Raw genomic sequence first — 19,270 nt, forward strand, 5'->3', positions numbered from 1 at the left:
AATTATTGAGAATCTTGATTGATATATTTGGTATAACAATTAGATTATCGATAATGTGAAATTAAATTTTTAAAATATTTTCAAATTAAATTAAAATAATTGGTACAAATAAAGGATGCAGTAGTCTTTGCTCGATCCAACGGCGATGTGTATACGGAAGTAAATCTCATATCTTGAATATGATCAAAGATCTGGCCTGATGCTTCTCTTTGGAGGTAAGGCTCACTGTTGGTCATCGTCCGTCAATCAGATCCGATTGTAGGTCAGTCTCATATTTGCCATAGGCGATAAGGAGCATCTCCGTTGGTCCAGTCTACGAGTCCTTCCGATGAGATCGCAGATGTAGGAGACATGAGGGGAGAAGGATGTTGTAGGGGTTCCAGACGAAGAGTTCAAGGAGGTGTCGGTGATAGAGAGCTGAGGGGAAGAGCGGAGAGGTAGTAGTGCGGCATGGGAGGATGTTGAGTTTTTGTTCGAGGATCTTCTTCTTGAAAGTCTTGGAGTTTGTGAGGAGCCTGCTCTCTTTGTCGTCATCACTATCATCACCATTTCCACGGTCGTGGGAGGAATGGGAGGAGCTCATTGGGATGGGGGGAAGAATTAGATTCGGATGGAGGGGTCAAGGAGGCGCGGGGTGCCGACGACAAAGAGCTGCAAGAAGAGAAGAGAGGCAGTGGCGCAGCATGGGAGGACCTTGGGCTCTTGCTCAAGGACCTTCTCCTTAGAGGTCTTGGAGTTCGCAAGGAGCCCTTGCTTCTCTTCGCCGTCATCACTGTCTCTGCAATCATTGGAGGAATGGGAGGAATCCATTGGGATGGGGGGAGGGTCCCAGATCCGGATGGAGGGGCCAACGAGGCATGGGGTGCAGGCGATGGAGAGCTGGGGATAAAGCGGAGAGGCAGTGGCGTGGCATGGGAGGATCTCAAGGTCTTGCTCGACGATCTTCTCCTTAGAGATCTTGGAGTTCACAAGGAACCTACGCTCCTCTTCGTTGCTGTCGCCGTCTTCGCGGTCGTGGGAGGAATGGGAGAAGTCCATTGGGATGGGGGGAGGGGGAGGCGGTGGCAGGGTTAGCCTCCATCGATGGTGCCACCACAGTCGGAGAGATGGGTTTGGTATAATTTTTTAAAAATAATTTTATCTAAATTTTTTTTTGCAATATTATCAAAAAAGTGGTAATTTAGATAATCACCCCTCTCCAAGGCTATCTAGATTGTTTCCTGAGAGGTAATATAGATTGCCAAGAAAGCAATATAAATTGTGAAGATAATCTGGATTGTCACCCAAAGAGTATACTAAATATAGTAATCTAGTGGGTCCATTTTAAATTGTTGGCGATCTGGATAGATTGCCAGCTACCAAACGAAACCTAAAAGTTGAGTGGTTATTCTTCCTGTTACATGATATGAAATTTTTCTAGTTAGGGAGGTCATGATTTCTGATCATAGTTTTGTGAGGATTTTCATAGAAAAAAATTTCTCAGGCTAATGCCACATTCAATATCAAATATCGTGATTGTCTTGGTCAATTTTATTTACTTGAGGTCTGCTTTCCCTGCAATCTCCGGAGGTCCGATTCAAGTGCTTGACTGTACTTTCTTCGTTGAATGCTGTTGCCTAAATAGTATGCTTTCTCAGTCAGTCTGTAATATTTTGTTTTCTAATTTTTCCGAATGATTCAGTACTTATGTAGTTTGTTATCATCCATCCTATCAAATTCAAATAAAATGTGCTTGTGTTTATCTGAATATATTCATTGGCAATCTTTGATGAAATTATTGCATCAATAATATTGTTTATTATAGCATTATTGGTTGCAGTTATTTTCAGACAAGGTTACACAAAATGGATAGGAGTATATGATATTTTCATGTATTATTATTCGGTGAATATGGATATGGATATCAATGGAATGTTAGTATTTATATACTTTGTTGTTTTAAATGGTTGTGGATACAAATCGAATGTTGAAAATAAGGATATTGATATGAATATAAAATTGGCTAGTTAAAACTTTGAATCACCCAATTAGTATATTACTAAATGAAAAATAATTAAATTAAAGATATGTTAATATTGTCACTTTTTTAAAAATTAATCAGAGATAATGTGACATTAAATAAGATTGTTAATAGAATTAGATATTCAAAAATAAAATGGATGGTTGTGCATGGATATTTATATCCACTTTTTTTTTTTTTTTTTTTTTGAGGATGAATACAAATATTGATACCAATACTGGTTGAATAGTAAAAAGTGATGTATATCCTTTTTGGATGCTAAAATTTGTATATGTATCTGGATGGATTTGGGTATAAAAATGCATTCAGCTAGATATTATTTGATTCATTTTTTACCTTTGTTTTATATTAGGAGGAAAAAAATGTTCTCTTAGGACGAGGTAGCTTGGAAAATACTGTAGGGCACCTTTCAGCCACACAAAAGGTTTCTCATGCACTTGATACCTTACAAGGTGCATTGTGATCTATGGGAACCAGGCCCTGCTTCATCAGTTCAAGGTTTCTGATTCTATGTTATCTTCATCGATGATTTCTCTCATGTTTGTTGGTTCTAACCCCTAAGAAAGGAAGTCGGATTTCTTCGGATGCTTTGTTATGTTTCGAGAATGGTAATTTTTAAAAAAAAAAAATCAAGTTTTTTCAGTCAAATGGTTCTGGGGAATTCTCAAAAGACGAGTTTCTTGATCATTTACCTGGTAGTGGAACAAGTCATCTGTTATCATGTCCTAGAGCACGGAACAAAATAGTGATGCCGAGGATAAGCATAGACATGGAACTTGGCCAAGTCATGCTGTGTCAAGCTTCGATTCCGAAACTTTTTTTTTTTTGGTTCGAAGCTTTTTCAACTGCCAATTTTCTTATCAACAGATTACCATCACCGATGCTGGGAATGAGATGTCCATACACTATCTTATTTGATGAAGAGCCTGTTTATTCTTTTCTTAGAACTTTTGGGCCCCCATTGTTATCTCCGGCACCATGCAAACAAATAAGTTTGCTTTCAGATCACTGCCATATATTTTTCTGGGATATAGTGAGAAACACAAAGATCATTCATGGTGTTTGGCAGGAATGTCGTTCCTTCTAACTCATCTGATTCGGTACTTGAGGAAGGGGAGCTATCTGTGTTTCATAGATGGCTGGGTCCATGTGAAAAAGATCAATCTTCACCATTTGGTCCCATAACTTTTGATCATGCCAGGCTCTTTAACAAGCCTTTTTCCGGCCTCATGTTGATAACTATGCTACGGTTGTATGCACTAACACAAAAGTTTAATGCCACCTATCTTGCTGTAACTGAACATGTCACTGATGAACTACGTGCTCATATGAGCTCATCTCTACATGAGAACCAACTTGACCTACCATCTTTTCTGCATGGTAACCATTTATATCAAGCATGAAATGCCGAACAACCTTGAACCAGATGGTCCGGGGTAGGCTAAACCATACCAGTGGCCATCTGGTGCAAGTTAAGTATTCAATTCAATTCTTAATGCCGGCGAAAATGGAATAAGAAAGAAGGAAAGAAGGAAAGAGAGAAAGAGAAAAGAGGAGAGAAGAAGAGAAAAAGGCCGGCGGTGATCCGTCGAGACTGCAAGAGGGCCGTCAAGACCTCTGGGGCTTTGCGATCCTTCGTAAGGGGAGATTAGAGAGAGATATTGAGAGAGAGGGAGAGAAAGAGAGAAATGGAGGGAGGAGAAGGCAATGGAGAGGCTGTCAGACGGCTAAAATCAAACTCGCAGTTGCCGCAGGTTCAAAATCAGAGGGACCTATTCCTGTTCATTATTTTTTTTTTAATGTGATGCATAGTAAAGCTGACAGTAAAATTTGGGGCAAACTCATTGCCGTCGGCTTTAACATGCATCAGATTAAAAAAAAAAAACATGATGAATATGGGTGGATTGTCCCTGTTTCGAACTCACGACATTGATTTCGGCCATCTGACGATCACAACAGCAACCTGATGGCTCTCTAGCTATCTTTCCATCGTCTTCTCCTCTCTCCATTTCTCTTCCTCCCTCTTCTCTCTCTAATTTCCTCTTGCAAAGGACAGTGGAGCCTTGGAGGCCTCGGTGGCCCTCTGGTGGCCACCGCCAGCAATTCTATCGGCTTCTCTTTTCTTTCCTCCCCTCCACTCTCTCTCTCTCTCTCTCTCTCTCTCTCTCTCTTCCTCCTTAGTTCTCACTTGTTTCCATGTAGGTAGGGTCGGGTACGATCCGATATGAAAGCATACCGACTTGTACTGCCAGTCGGTCGGTATGGGATCAAGTTCCGAGTTGGTGAACCTGGAGATTGAGATTTGTTGTATCATTTGGTATCGGTATATATCAACCATAGCATACTATATTGATACTGAACTTATATGTAGCATGGAACACATAATAATATTCGGTATACTAAACTGAATCTAGTATCCGATGTAATATGCTATAATAGAATGATACTAGTATAAAGTTTGATACTAAAATGGTAAATCTTAATTTAGACCCACCATCTTCTTCTTTGCATGTAACCAATTCAGTTCTTCATCTCCTTTCACTCCATTGCTATCATCTCAAATGATGACACCCAGAAACAAAGCCGGTGCATTTAAACCAAATACCAATGTGCTCTCTTTAACTCTACAACTACCATTCCAATTGAGCAAAATAATTTCAAAATGCCTTGAAACACACCAGGATTGCTGATTCACTAGCTAAATCCATTGGATGTCATTTAATTTCCATGATCTTGCTGTTCCTTGATTCGAACTTGTAAAAGAAAACTTGATATAAATCTGGATTTTTGGGGAGTTATCTTGAAAAATCCGCAAAAATTGAAATTCTTAGGATCCATAGAGTTGAATCACGTATTTCCCACTTCTTTAAGATTTTTCAGATTGTATGTATCCTTGCGATGGAAAGCATTCAAAGAAATCTTCCATTCAAATGCTTTCAATACAAAAAATAAGATGAAAAGAAAGTATTTGAAAAAATTTTCAGACGTGCTCAGTGATGAGTTTTTTTTTTTCCTTTTATGTTAAACTTGTTTTGAAATAACTCCAACAAGATAAGGAAGAAGGAGAAACTATCCCGTAACTTCTCTCCTCTAACTACTCCCTCTAAAATTTAACTTTTTTTTAGATAATCTTGGATGGACTAGTTCATCACAGAGGGGTCCACTAGATCCAAAACCTAACATAACTATTTATATTATTTTGTGATAATTTGGCATCTCCGTACATGACAATGAATATGTTCTTCCATGCTTGCATCAAATACATCGAACTAGACTACCATTTTGTCCAAGAGAAGGTGGCTCTCGGATCGCTTTCGCTTCTTTTTGTCTCCTCTAGATACCAACTTACAAGTACGCTTACAAAACCATTTGCCTCCTGATGGTTTTTGCGATTTGCGGATCAAACTGGGCCTGCGGTCGCGAAAATAACCCAGTCTGAGGGAGAACATAAAAGAAAGGTACGACGATATAGACTCATAACGGAAACCGGACCAATCAAGTCATAATATGTGATGGGATATCGTGTAGAAAAAATTTAAATTTTGACTTTAAAATTCTCCTGCATTCAAAGTTTTCTCAAGTAAAAATATACTTAATTTGCATTCCTCCGCTCTTGGATCATATAATGACCACTTCAAGTTTGTAGATTAATAAAAAACTTGTAGTATAGATAGGTATAGGAGAATCCATGCTCCCTGTCTTTGTAACAAATCTAATGCACCATTTCATTCTATTTTTATCTGATTAATACTATAAGAATACAATGATATTAATGCATTTTGTATAAAAAAATCAATCAATTATTGGCTTTGTCAAAAAATGTTAAACTATTCTTTTTGCAAAACAATACATATTTAAGAATTTCACGACAATTTTATCTTCATATATAAATACCAGGCAGGGAATACATGTTTATTGAATAATTGATATGTGTAATTCAAAATATCTGATACATATTTGTTTAGACTATTGCTCATCTTGTACTTTAATCTGAGTATAAATTGTTAGAGAGTTGGAGGAAAAACTCCTTTTTTTTTTTCTTTCAAAATTTTCTAAAAATTTTATTATGGATTTAGTCCCACATTGGAAAAGGATAGTCTATTCTTTATATTTATCTATTTTCTTTTCTTACCCATATTTGTTTGGGTCATGGAGGGAAATAAGTTTTACATTACACATGCGCACGCTGCCTGGCCAGCTCGACATGACGTCTGCATACGATGATACGAAAATTTTTATTTTAATTTTGTATCATTTTATTTTAAATTATCGCTATCATAATGGTCAATTGACTGTTTGACCAAACGAATATATACCTCTTTGATCGATCAATTTCTATCATGGTCAATTGGTCTTTGTTTATGTCTTCCCGTGATCTATATAATATCATGAGTTCGAATGGCATAAGATATTGGAAAAAAAAATAGCAATCTTGTCTCTCTTCTCAAGCCTTTGTTCTTTCTTTTATTTCCTCTCGTTGGTATTTAAACACCCTCCTATTTTTATTCTCTTTACTGAGTTTTAAAAGATCCGTCGACCCTCTCCTCAATTATGCTCCAACAGAGAATATTCTGATCATATTTTGAGATAACATTTCTGATAAATACAAGTACGAGAATCAAAAATTTATCTTAGGACAATGATCACAAGATGTCGAATTTTCTCCTTCATTCGTATTATAAATTAGTGAGCCAATCCAACCAGGCTCTCGATAAGTTAATTTCTTATTCTTAATCTTATAAATAGCATTTAAATAGAATTTAAACTCTTTTGATTTATCATAAATATTGCTTTACTGTGTTAGAATAGAGCTTGAAGAATTCCTAATATAATTTAAAAACTAAACAAAGCTTTGTTGTAGAAAAATTATAAATGATTTAGCGAACAACAGGAAATAAAAAAATAATCAAATGCAGAAGTTTATTGGATCCTAAGGCATATTTCCATCTCTTTTGTAGAAAAATCCAAAAAAACCACCCCAAGATATGATTGGGATAGAGATCATTTCAGCATCCAAAAAAATAATCATAAATATAAAAGATTTGAAGTGAAAAAGTTAGAAAGAAGAGAGGAAGAGGATTAGATGAGATGTATTAAATCAGGTTTCAAGATGATCTTTTTATAGTCATCCAATATGATCGTTTATAATCATTTGGATTTTTTTTGATCCATTAAGGCTTTTAATAAGAAGCCTAATTGTAAGAACCTTTAATAAGGAGTCCAACGGTCAGAAAATAAAAATGAGATTGAATGCATATAGCCGTTTGGACTTTTATTGACCCATTAAGGCCTGTAATTAGGAGTTTAATGGTAAAAAATTAAAATCATGATAATGAAGAGATTAAAATATTTAAACAGTAAAATAAAAAAAATAAAATTACAATGCTTGGAGAGAAATTTTAGAAAAATTTTGAGTTTTTCTTTTCGAATTCTCCCTCCAATATACTGAAACTCTTTTAATGTTTGGGTAAAATTTTTTTATAAAGAAAAATTTCTATGTAACATAAATTATTCGGAAATCTTTAATTATATATCGTTTTATAAACAACAATCCTTTCAAACGGATTTGATAAATAATATTTTTTCAATGCAAAACCCAACTAAAAGAGTGCTCAAGGTGCACCTATTTCCTACCAAAAATAACATGCTAACTCATGTTATTGTGGCCATGGCCACGTGCTACAGTTATCCTATTTCCTGCTGTGCTGGTAGCATCTGGCATGCTCTCGTGATCCAATTTTCTCAACATCAATCGCCATAAAATTTATAGCACTCATTAAACCGGCGCACAAGTAGTTGGTTGTGATTGTACCTCAAAAGATTTGGTGGTCGAATTTAGCTGTTGCATATGATTTTAAATGCAAGTATTCAAGTAGGTTAGTTTAGCTACCATTAAAGTTGGTTTAGAAGGACGACCATGTCTTCTAGATGTAGGTATAACAATCTGCATGCAGGTATAGGATTTTTCATCTATCTTGCCCGCCACCACCTTATAAACCCAATAAATGATAGAAAAATATGTGATCCTAAGCTTTGTTATGGTCTTGCTTATTTTCTTTCACATAAGAGCAATAAGAGTGCCCTTTGGACTTAGCTGAGCAATCTATTTGAAAACCATCTCCTAATATTCTAGTCTAGAACCTCCTATCAAATAAAAGAGGGGCATAACCATTGGAATACATTTCAATTTACCAAGCTTTGTAATTACATAAAACCAAATATTCATGTCACAATCCAAGATCATCTAGAAAAGCTAGTATAAGTATCTAAGATCTACTTAATATATGGACCATGTGGGACTAAATGTACACTTGCATAGTCTTTATATACTTATCATAGATCAGGGCAGCTTTGATACCATCCATTATAATTTGGGGCCAAACCCAAAAAGAGAACTTGAAGATATTAATTTAGATTCTTTTGTCCTATATAAGTATTTAAGATCTTTCTAATAATATAGCCGATGTGAAGCGGACATGATCTTTACAATTCGAATTTAAATTTTGTCCATGATATCTATACAATCATGACACAAGAATCAACACTCATCATGCATCAAGATGCACAAGTGATGCATGTGAGAAGAAACTACTCTTGATTTAGCTGCTGAAGGTTGGATATCAATGAGTTGAGTCCTTTCTTTATGATAATTAATTATCTTAATAATTTTTTGAAAGATCTCATCCATTTTTTTCACACAACAAGATGAAATAAATCGAAGTTTCCTTGGCCAAAATTATTCATGATAATGCATGATGCGCTTATAGTTTCGCTTCCAATAAATGCTTGCAAAATTAATGAGCGCATAGTGTTGGTAGGTAAGAATATCGGCAATTCATGATGGTCTAATTATGAAAGGGATAAGGTTGCACAATATAGCTCTTTCTCTATTGACTTTTAATATATATTTTTCTATAGCGATGGATTTGTTCGTCTTTATTATAAAGTCATTTAGAAGACAGTAGTTTTAAAGAAGGTCAAAATGTTTCTTTAGCTTTCCTTGAAGAATAAACTTCACACAATTGAGGCTCTTGCTAAGAAGCGATGGGTTGTGAGTATAAGGTGCCCTCTTCATAGGTGTAAGATGGAATCTATTTCTTTTTTTTTTTATTGTGAATATATAAACTATTTTAAAAGTTTATCTCAATGTTAGAAGATGGCTATTTAATCTTCACTTTTTATAGATTTTTTTAAGAAAAAATCATATTAAATCAGTCTTGAGAAGAGCATGAGATCAGTTATTAATGTCAATATTTTGATATATTTAACTTGAATGAAACAATAAAATTTTATTTCTTTTTGTCAGCAAACATTCAAGTTTTTAGTTGCACAAAGGATCCTTTAGTTTTTTAGATTTTTTTTTTCTTTTGGTAGAAACATTTTCAGGAATATTTGGAGTTGAAAAAAAATGATTGGACCATTTTCGTTTAGTTTCATCTTAACTTTCTTCTCTCTCTGAATTTTATATATATATATATATATATATATATTTATCTTAATTAATAAAATTAAGTGGGGGAAGTGCCTTTCTTCCTCCACACTCCAACCAAAAAAAAAAAAGTATGCGTTCGTAGAAGGAGGACTCCTTGGGTTGGTCCCACCTATTTCTCACCGCAACCTAAGCTGGCCGGCTTGATTGGTACCAGAAAAGTGAAGCATCACTACTGAGTGCTGCTACTGTTTAATTATTACTCCTTGAGAACGGCTAGAATTTCGGAACCATCATCTACTCCACAGCACACACCAAACACCATAACTCCAAGCCATTGTTGGCGGATGGGGTGGCCCCCTCAACTCCGAGGTGCGTCGGACCTGGCATGGCGTAAACCAAAAGGGAAGCAAACACAGGCCATGTTCGGAATCCCAAAGCGTTGACAAAGAGAGGGGAAAAAAAAAAAAAAAAGAAAAACCCCTCAACAGTCTTTATGTTTTAGTACTCCCCAATATTACATGGGACCACCGCCCATCAAACTGTTGAATAAATTCACACCACCATCAATCTACCACATTATCTCTATACAAGCTTCCATTGGGTTCTTGATGCATTTGGTCTTACCCACCCTTGAATTTTTTTTTCTTGTTTTGACTCTTTTAATTGCCACATCTCTAGCAGTTAGCACCCACATGGTATTAGTTGTACCACATTATTTTCCCCCAATATTAAAATTTATAACCAATGCCCAACACTGATTAAATAACATAAAAATGTTTTTTTTTTTCATTGTTTTTTGCTCCTTCAATGGGGGCTGTAGGATGATCCTGTTGGGTGCTACTGCTCAGAGGGAATCTATCTGCAGTGGAACCAGAAAGGTCTGGAAGTAAAATAACCATGAGTTGTGAGCAAAGAAAGAGAAGAGTGGAAAAGGGAAGGGATTGAACTGAGCAATAAGGCCAAAGACCCCACTGCTTTTGAGGTTGTTCAGCTAATTTGTTTCCAAGTTTAGAAGCCTTTGGGCTTCCCCCCCCCCTTCCAGTGGTTTTTGTTGTCCTTTTTGACAGGTGGGCTCTGAATGGAATGGTCCCCCTTTTGGAGTTGCAATTTGCTGCTTGGAAGGTTATGTTGAGGAAGTAAAAGAAAGGACAGAATAGAAACTGCCCTTTTGGAGGGTCCTCCATCCTTTCTTTTCCCACTTTGGCTGTTTACCTTGGGGGAAATGGGGATTGGGTTCATTGTGGGATTTGCTGGTCTTTGGAATTTGTGGATATTGGCCTAAAGTTTGATTCTTGGAGGTCAGGGACTTTTGTTCCCCTCGTTTCTTGGTTTTCTTGGCCTTTGTGACTTGTGGAGCATCTCTTGTCCTAGAGGTTTTGGTGGGAGTAGTAGTGGTGGATTTGGAACTGGCTTCTGGGGCTTTGCCGGTGGGGGGAGGTCTGGTTTTTTGGTTGGGTATATGCCCTAGAATTGGTTCTGGGCTTGGATTGGTGGCTTGGTAATGTTTGAGTGGTTTGGATGAGGAAGGTCTTCCTTGGAATGGCTTAAAGTTTGGATTTTGGGGGTAGGTTAGGGCTGAGATTTCTGGTTTCTGGTCTGTGATCGGGGTTTCGTGGAGGTGGGTTTCTTGGGGTGATTCACTACTCTGAAACCTTTCATGTCTTTTGAGGTAAATATTTTACAGGTCTTTCAACTGGTTTTTGGTTTCTGAAATTGTTGTTAGTCTGAAACTTTCTGGGTTTTGCTTAAATTTGGATTTGTAGTTGGTTTTAGCGTGGTGGTGATGGTTTCGGGAATCCAGTCGCAGGAATTTTGGATTTGAAACAGAGATTTAAAGCTTCGGGCCTGAACTTGCTGTTGTTCAGGTGATTGGGCTCTGTGTTTAATGAGTCTGTGCTTCAGTGAGGTATATCAGTTTCACTGAGAGAGTTGATACCCCTGGATTCAGGAGTCTATTCAGAGGTTGGTATCTAGGATCCGTGGTCCTCCAGGCTTGTATAACATGCTTGTAGAGTAGTGTTCTTCTGGAGGTTCTCTAGGTGTAAATTCTGTTTTCAAGGGTTGCTTAGGCGCAGCTAGGTTCTCTTTTAGGTTCTTCACCCCGTTCTTTCCTTCTTAGGTTTAATAAGATGGCTTGTATGAAGCTGGGATCAAAAACTGATTCTTTCCAAAGGCAAGGACAAGCCTGGTATGCTACATTCTCTTCTTGTAAAATCTATTGATTATATTATCATAATGTTCTGAAATGGCCTTATGATATGCTTAATTTGTTCTGCTTCTGTATTCTTCTCTATGATCAGTCCATGTTAGTTAACGAGTTTGATTTGATAATCAAGGGTCTAAATGGGGAATGTAGTTGTTTAGACAACCTGTAACTTCTTGTTTTCTGTGGATTTAGGAACCTGTTTTCTTGTATCATGACATTTGGTATATATTTATAAAATTGACAATATTATGGGTAGGACCTCACAAGTATAAATGCCATGCATAATCTTTTCATTATATATGGACATTATTATTATTATTATTATTTTTATTATATAAAATCCACTGCTCTGATAATGTATACTAGAAAATTGGGGTCTATTCTAGTCAACTGCTATATACCTTTGTTGATTGATCTACTCCTTGTATGATTTATACAACTTTCCTTAACTTGGTACCCATCATGTGAGCGTGTCTCAAAAGTATGATTAAATGTGCGATCTGAATTTAAAGACTGATGATTTACATCCCAACTGTTTTTTTCCTTATATCAACCTTTTTCTATCTGCATAAATTTTCTATTAGACTGTATTGTTCAAGAGGAACTTGTAACTCAGCTCTGTTTTAAAAGGTTCAACTGTGCTGTCAACGATGAAGTGGAAAACCATCTTCAAGGCATTTTGATAAAGAGCCAGCGAAATAGGGATCTTACCGCTTGCATGGAAACACATTTCCTTGTCACCTTTATCAGCTATGCAGTTGATTACTGCTATTTCAGTGCATCAGTAATGCTATCTTTTTTGTTTTTTGAAATTTATTTTCAAAGGAATGACATCACTGGTGAATCAATGAAGCAGTGAGTAAAGGTTGGCCCTCGGAAGTGAAAGGAATTGGGAGACATTCAAAGAGTTTGACTAAAAGATTGTTTCAGAAGAAGCAGCTATTTAGGGTTGACCTTTGGAAGTGAAAAGAATTAGGAGCACATTCAAAGAGTTCAAGTAAAACATTGTTTCATGATCAAATTGTGTCCAAGCAAATTTAGTTGTGCCTTCTCCACAATATTGTAATCATTTAAACTCCAATATGTCAAAATAAAATGGAGCATATACTTTCGTAAACCACAGGTGGTTTAGATAGATTCTGACAGCTCTAGAGCTAGTGCTCTTAGAAGCTTAAAAACATTTATATTTGAGGATCAACTTTGGGGCGTATGCAGTAACAAGGGAAGAAATCTCCTGTAATTTTGCTGACAGAACTAGAATAAGAAGCTACCACATGGAAAGGTCTGTCAACAGACGTTAGAAATCTTTCACGTACGAGATGCGGATTGCATCTTGTAGAGTTGATGGTCTATATGATTGTACATATGAAGACTCAAGCTTTATTCATGAGTACTCTGTCTGTACTGGTGTATTCTTACGCATGTTGTGACACGTCAGTTATGATAATTGACACCAATTTTAGCCTCCACTTTATCTGCCTTTTCTTTTAAGTGATATTATGCCACTGTTGACTAGGTGTCAAATTTGGTTAACAAGTAGCAAACAACTCTTGTTTATGTGCATTTTATTGTATTACACAAGTGCCTTTGGTGCTCAGCTATATGATTGGTTGTCACAGACTCATAAGACAAATGAAATATGCCTCCTATGGTTTCTCTTCACTAACATCATCATTTCTTGAGAATGCCAAGTGGGAAAAACAAAATCTCCCCTTATTTCTTGTCCTCATAACCATTTGTCACTAATATGCATGTAAGTGCCCTCCTTTAATGAAAGAGCACAACCATCCACTTAATATGCTTCTTCTTTTTCTTTCTCTTATGGATATATATAAACATTCAATATAGCTTGTTTTCCCTTGATTTTCCATCATGGAATTTCTTGCTTGCAAATACATTGCAGGTTCATAATAATAGGAAAATGAAAGAAACATTTGGTTCTTTAGTTTCTCATTTGTGGCCAACCACTATTCTGCAAATTTGTTTTCTGAACATCTTGTTAGGTTTAGCAGGGACTTAGAAGGTACTGCCATTTTGCTTGCAATTTTGATGCTGCTGAGGCTTCCTAGGCACAAGCATCTTTGCTTCAAATGTATGCTGTTCACTTGCACTGAAGTCTAAGTAAAAGGGAAGTGTTTTGAAATTGAATTAGTGATCGTGCAACCGAAGCAAAGGATATTTCATCTTTGAGACATATGAAGGGCAAATGAAGCAATTGAGGAGTTGCAATTTCTCATACATTGGATATCTTTTGTGTTCAAAATTTAAAGTTTTAATGTAGTCACTATAGGATTAGACTCATGGGCATCTGTTTATGAATGAGAAAACCAGATGGAATGAGATTTAAAGGTGCCTGTGGACCTGCTCCTACCTAGAAGCTTTAGTTGATAGTCTAGTGCTAACACGTCACGATGTGTGAGCACAAAAGTTTAGCATCCTGCCTATGTTGGCTCAAAACACTGGCAGTTGGTATTACATTTTGATTTGTTTCATCATAGGATAGTTTTGTGCAAATGATTGCACTATTATCTCAATTATTCAAGTGCTAAACAATTTTTGCTTAAAGCTCCCAGGCATTAAAGTTCTGCATCTTTTTATAATTCTCTTCAAATATTATGGTTGGAATTGTGATTTCATAGGTTATGTGTTCAGATATAATGGTGGAAGCTTTAGTTCTAAGTGAATGCATAAACCTGTACTGAGCCTGACCTAATGCAAGGATTTCCTTATCTAAATACTTACAGCTCAGTATGCTCATTTTGTATGGTTTAATGCTTTAATCTGTTTGAAGATACTTGTTAATGTCTTCTTTGTTTTAAACAGCAAGACATATATTTGTTATTATTCACCAACTTTCTAGCAGCTTCAATAATTAATACATGAATGTTGCTGTTAATGTGTTTTCTAACTTCTTCATGATTCATGCTGGAAGCTCTGTAATGAACTTTGCATGCTCATCATGCCTGATGATAAAGCATATATCCATAAATTACCTTACAATGTGTGAAATCCTCCATGTTCATAATTAAATATGAGTTTCATGAGAATCATTCTTATTGGCTTGTGCAATGTGCAGGTTCTGCACAACTGGACTTCCCAGTGATGTTACTGTTGAAGTTGGAGATATGTCATTCCATCTTCACAAGGTAAAAGCTTCATTGATGAAATTGAACTGGCCCATACTCATTTGAGGGGTGTATTCTGATTCTGTTCTATGTTGATGTCTGATGATGTTATGATATCATTCTGTTGGGTCAGGATATTGATCTCAGTTTTACGAGCAAGCTTTCTTTCTTTCTTTTGTAGTGGAATCATTTTGTTTCCACATTTCTTGTTGGAATATGAAGAAGCTTTAGATGTCCTTTTGTTGCACATTTTCTTCATCCTTTTTCACAAGTATCACCAAATGTAATTCTCCTAATGGCCAGAACCATAAATGATCAATCTTACATGAATGCTTTTCATCTTTTTCTTTTGGTTTGTCAGGATTGAAGGACATATTAGTGAAATCTAAAGGGTATAACTTTGGCAACAAAAATTTCTGTTATAAAATGTGCCAAAACTCCATGTTAGTCCTATTAAAAAAAGATTTAGATAAGTGATAAATCTGTGTATGGAAAGGTTTCTTTGGTGCAAGGTATCAAGGTTTATTTCATTGCCCAATCCTGTCCGTCAGCTTGCTTTTCCCATGGAAATAACCTGAGTAAGCAGTACTTCTTACATTTTGAATAAAGAAAGAAAAAACTGTTGTTCACATATATGCTTGGTTTTTGTTTTCTAAGTTTGACAAAGATAAAGCAATTTTTATCTCTCCGTCCTTCCAATCAATTGTTCGGCTCTTTTCTTCATCTGATCAGACTTGAAAGCTCTGTTTAATCTGTCCCAAAAAGGTTGTGCTGTTTTGCACATATCTTTTCTGATTTTCATTCATATGATCATATTTTTTTTTGACAGTTCCCTCTACTATCCAAGAGTGGTCTTTTGGAAAAATTAATTGAGGAGAAATCTGACCATTCAGAGGGCTGTGTCATAGAGCTACATGATGTTCCCGGCGGTGCAAAAGCATTTGAACTAGTTGTTAAGTTTTGCTATGGTGTGAAGTTAGAACTTACTGCCTCAAATGTTGTGTACCTCCGCTGCGCTGCTGAGCATCTTCAAATGACAGAAGACATTGTAGAGGGCAACTTGATTTCTCAGACTGAAACCTTCCTTAACCAAGTAGTACTCCGTAGCTGGAAAGATTCATTAAAAGCACTCCAAACATGTGATGATCTTCTGCCACATGCTGAAAATCTTCATATTGTAAGGAAATGCATTGAGTCATTAGCTGTTAAAGCATGCACAGATCCAAATCTATTTGGCTGGCCAATGATGGAGCATGGTATCATGCAAAGCCCTGGTGGGAGTGTCCTGTGGAATGGGATCAGCACGGGAGCCAGACCTAGACAATGTCGTTCAGATTGGTGGTATGAGGATGTCTCGTCTTTGAGTCTACCCATGTATAAGAGGCTGATCTCAGTTATGGAATCTCGAGGCATCAGACGAGAGATAATTGCTGGATCATTGACTTATTTTGCCAAAAGGTATCTTCCTGGACTGAATAGACGTCATAGTCCCGGAACTGTAGCTTTGACTGCTGCACCATCTGAAGAAGAACAGAGACATCTACTTGAAGAGATTGATAGCTTGTTGCCTCATCAGAAGGGTGTGGCATCAACTAAAGTTTTGTTTGGGCTTCTTCGCACTGCCATGATTCTGCGAGCCAGCCCGTCATGCATTTCTAACCTGGAGAAAAGAATAGGAATGCAGCTAGACCAGGCCACCTTGGAAGATCTACTTCTGCCAAATTTCTCATACTCCATGGAAACACTGTATAATGTTGACTGTGTCCAGAGAATTCTTGAACATTTCTTAGTCATGGATCAGGCAACTGGTGGGGCCTCTCCTGGTTTGGCTGATGAGCAGCTGACGGGCTCGCCTTCTTTGACACCAATAACTACTGTTGCCAAGTTAATTGACGGGTACCTGGCAGAGGTTGCACCTGATATCAACTTAAAGTTGCCAAAGTTTCAATCTTTGGCTGCTGCGGTACCTGATTATGCCCGACCACTGGATGATGGATTATATCGTGCTATTGACATATATTTGAAGGTAACTGTTCTCACATTTGTTCATGACTCTTCGTTCCAAATATGCAACTTTTCTATTCTTCTTAACTCCTATTATTTTCACAAAACAAAGATATCAAGCTTCTTCTTTGCCCTCCTGTTTTTCAGAAAAATCTTTAAAACTGGCTCTGTTAATTGAATGAAATGCTTGTTTTGTCACGAAAGATTAGTTTCATAAAAAAAGGGAATGTGGATACCTACCATTATTCTTTCTGGAATCTTAGGTACCATTATTTATTTGTTATCTTAATGTTATGGAGTCAAATTTGACATTGTGCGAATGAAAATAGTTTCTAAATTCCATTAGGCAATACATATGCAGGCACACCCATGGTTTACAGAGTCTGAGAGGGAACAATTGTGCCGGCTGATGGACTGCCAGAAGCTCTCCTTGGAAGCCTGCACTCATGCTGCACAGAATGAGCGACTCCCACTTCGAGTGGTGGTTCAAGTCCTCTTTTTCGAGCAGCTTCAGTTGAGGACCTCAATTGCTGGATGCTTACTTGTGTCTGACAACCTTGATGGGTCACGGCCCCTAAGGAGTGGCCTTGCAGGCTCAAGTGAGGGTGGTGGATGGGCAACAGCTGTTAGGGAGAACCAAGTCTTGAAAGTAGGCATGGATCACATGAGGATGAGGGTATCTGAGCTTGAGAAGGAGTGTTCAAGCATGAGACAAGAGATTGAGAAGTTAGGCCGTGCGAGGAGTGGATGGGGCGGTGTCCCGAGAAAGTTTGGATTTAAGATCAAGTCCCAGATGTGCAGTGCTCAAGAGGGTTCTGTGAGCGAACAGCAGAAGACTGGGAGTGGAAAGATTGAGAAGCTGCAGGCAAGACTTACCAAGCACAAGAAACAGTTGTCTACAGATATGTGAACTCTTTCTCTCCTGATCAGCACCACATGACCGTAATATTAGTTTTCTGTTATTTTTTTCTTAGCAATGTAACTGTGAATTCAATTGCTTTTTGTCTCTTTGATGTTTGCCTTTTGTTTTGTCTTAGATTCATCCGATTTGTCTGGTGAGATGTGAATGTATGGTCCTTGATTTTCCTTCATGCTTCTTGAAAGTTGTAACTTAATGCTGGAACTGCAAATTGGAAAACAGTCCATCTTGTCCTTGTCGTATAATTTTCTTCTGTAATGCCACATTAATTATTGATATTGCTGAAAAACCCAAAATATTCTTTTTGTAGCTTCTTGTTCATGTCAATGGCAAAGATTGGGCTAGAATTTCCAAATTCATGTACAGCTTGCTTTTTCCTTTTCTGTCCAAAAATTTGTCTGAAGGGGAACCCTATATTTAGAAGCTAGACAAATAGGGGGATAGGGATGTGGAGTGAGCATGAGTGGATTCAATCAAAACAGGTGTTGGATTAACTAGTAATTCATGTTTCTGAGATCAGTTAATGGATGAGTTCACTCCATTTGACATATATTTTCTGTTAAAATGGCTTTGATTTTTTTTTTTTTTTTTTTTTTTGAATTGTTCCTTGGAGGTTAGAATAGATTATAAAATGCTAGTTTCAGACCGAAATGTTCGATGGAATCTCGCTATTTCTTTGTGTAGCATGTATGTGGAGCCTACCAACTTGGACTTAATTGGACAAGCCTAGTCCTCAATTCGCTGTAATGGGGTGTTGAAAGCTTATCCATAAGCCTTAATAATTGACCTACTCCAATTCTTCAATTGAATGTAGACTTGGTAGGTGTGGTGCTGGTTCATTTTCAATTTGCTGCTGAAGGAACTTTAAGAATTCAATTACTGTCTATAGAATGAGTATTTTTTTTAATTTTAAATGTGAATCTATAGAATGAGTTGTTATCAACTTTGATGTAAGAAGTTGGATGGTTGTTTTTAATTAGCTGACCTCTTTGGTCCTGGTGGTTCAGTCTTGCATGGCCAAGATGCAAGACATCCATGAGGGCCAAATAGAAATTCTTTGTGCTCCGCGGGTACACGGAGCCGGAGCATGGTGCACGAAATTTTTTTTTTTTTTCCTTCCAACCTCATGCGTGAGCTAATCACCGTGGGCGGGATCCATGGTGCACAGAATTTCTTAAGGGCTAAAATACTCATCTTACAAAGTGGCTAGCTTGCACTTGATTTTTTTTTTTTTTTTACCTGAAACATTGGACAAGCACAAAAGGAGTTGTATTGTGTTGGTGGGCATAGTATGATAGAATCTCTACCTTTTTTTTCTTAGTATAGAAATGAGAGAAGATTCAAACTATAATTATCTATGTCCAAATACTTGGTAGTCCACCATCCAAGATTTGAATTTAGAACCTTTCATCGCTGAGCAGAGGAGTGTGACCGTCGAGGCAAGTCCTACCTGACACTAATTAAAAATTCATGTATGAGATCATGCAACCAAGTTAAAGAGGTTTGTGATTGTCAGCATCCTTAAAAGTTCTGGAATTATGAATTGATGTTTCTCCGAACCAAG

At 37.0% G+C, this 19,270-nt stretch overlaps 1 protein-coding gene across 3 annotated transcripts; it reads left to right on the top strand.

The window, feature by feature from the left end:
* Positions 1–10,281: 10,281 nt before the first annotated feature.
* LOC105046702 (BTB/POZ domain-containing protein At1g30440) lies at positions 10,282–18,015 on the top strand. Of its 3 annotated transcripts, none has more exons than XM_010925365.4 (5): positions 10,282–11,414; positions 11,572–11,640; positions 14,735–14,804; positions 15,613–16,809; positions 17,149–18,015. In XM_010925365.4, the coding sequence occupies exons 2-5, from the start codon at positions 11,582–11,584 to the stop codon at positions 17,695–17,697; spliced, it is 1,875 nt and encodes a 624-aa protein (XP_010923667.1). In that variant the 5' UTR covers positions 10,282–11,414; positions 11,572–11,581; the 3' UTR covers positions 17,698–18,015. The 3 variants fall into 3 exon arrangements, with proteins under 3 accessions (XP_010923667.1, XP_029120855.1, XP_010923665.1); XM_029265022.2 differs by having other exon boundaries at positions 10,282–11,121; positions 11,216–11,640; XM_010925363.4 differs by having other exon boundaries at positions 10,282–11,640.
* The last annotated feature ends 1,255 nt before the right edge of the window (positions 18,016–19,270 follow it).

Source organism: Elaeis guineensis, chromosome 6 (assembly GCF_000442705.2).
Source record: "Elaeis guineensis isolate ETL-2024a chromosome 6, EG11, whole genome shotgun sequence".
NCBI lineage: Eukaryota > Viridiplantae > Streptophyta > Magnoliopsida > Arecales > Arecaceae > Elaeis > Elaeis guineensis.

Bases quoted from the DNA above. Each gene is read 5' to 3' on its own strand.
- LOC105046702 (XM_010925363.4), top strand. From the start codon at position 11,582: ATGGCTTGTATGAAGCTGGGATCAAAAACTGATTCTTTCCAAAGGCAA. The intron at 11,641-14,734 runs GTATGCTACATT...TGCAATGTGCAG, and splicing joins CAAAGGCAAGGACAAGCCTG to GTTCTGCACAACTGGACTTC. The intron at 16,810-17,148 runs GTAACTGTTCTC...ATACATATGCAG, and splicing joins CTATTGACATATATTTGAAG to GCACACCCATGGTTTACAGA.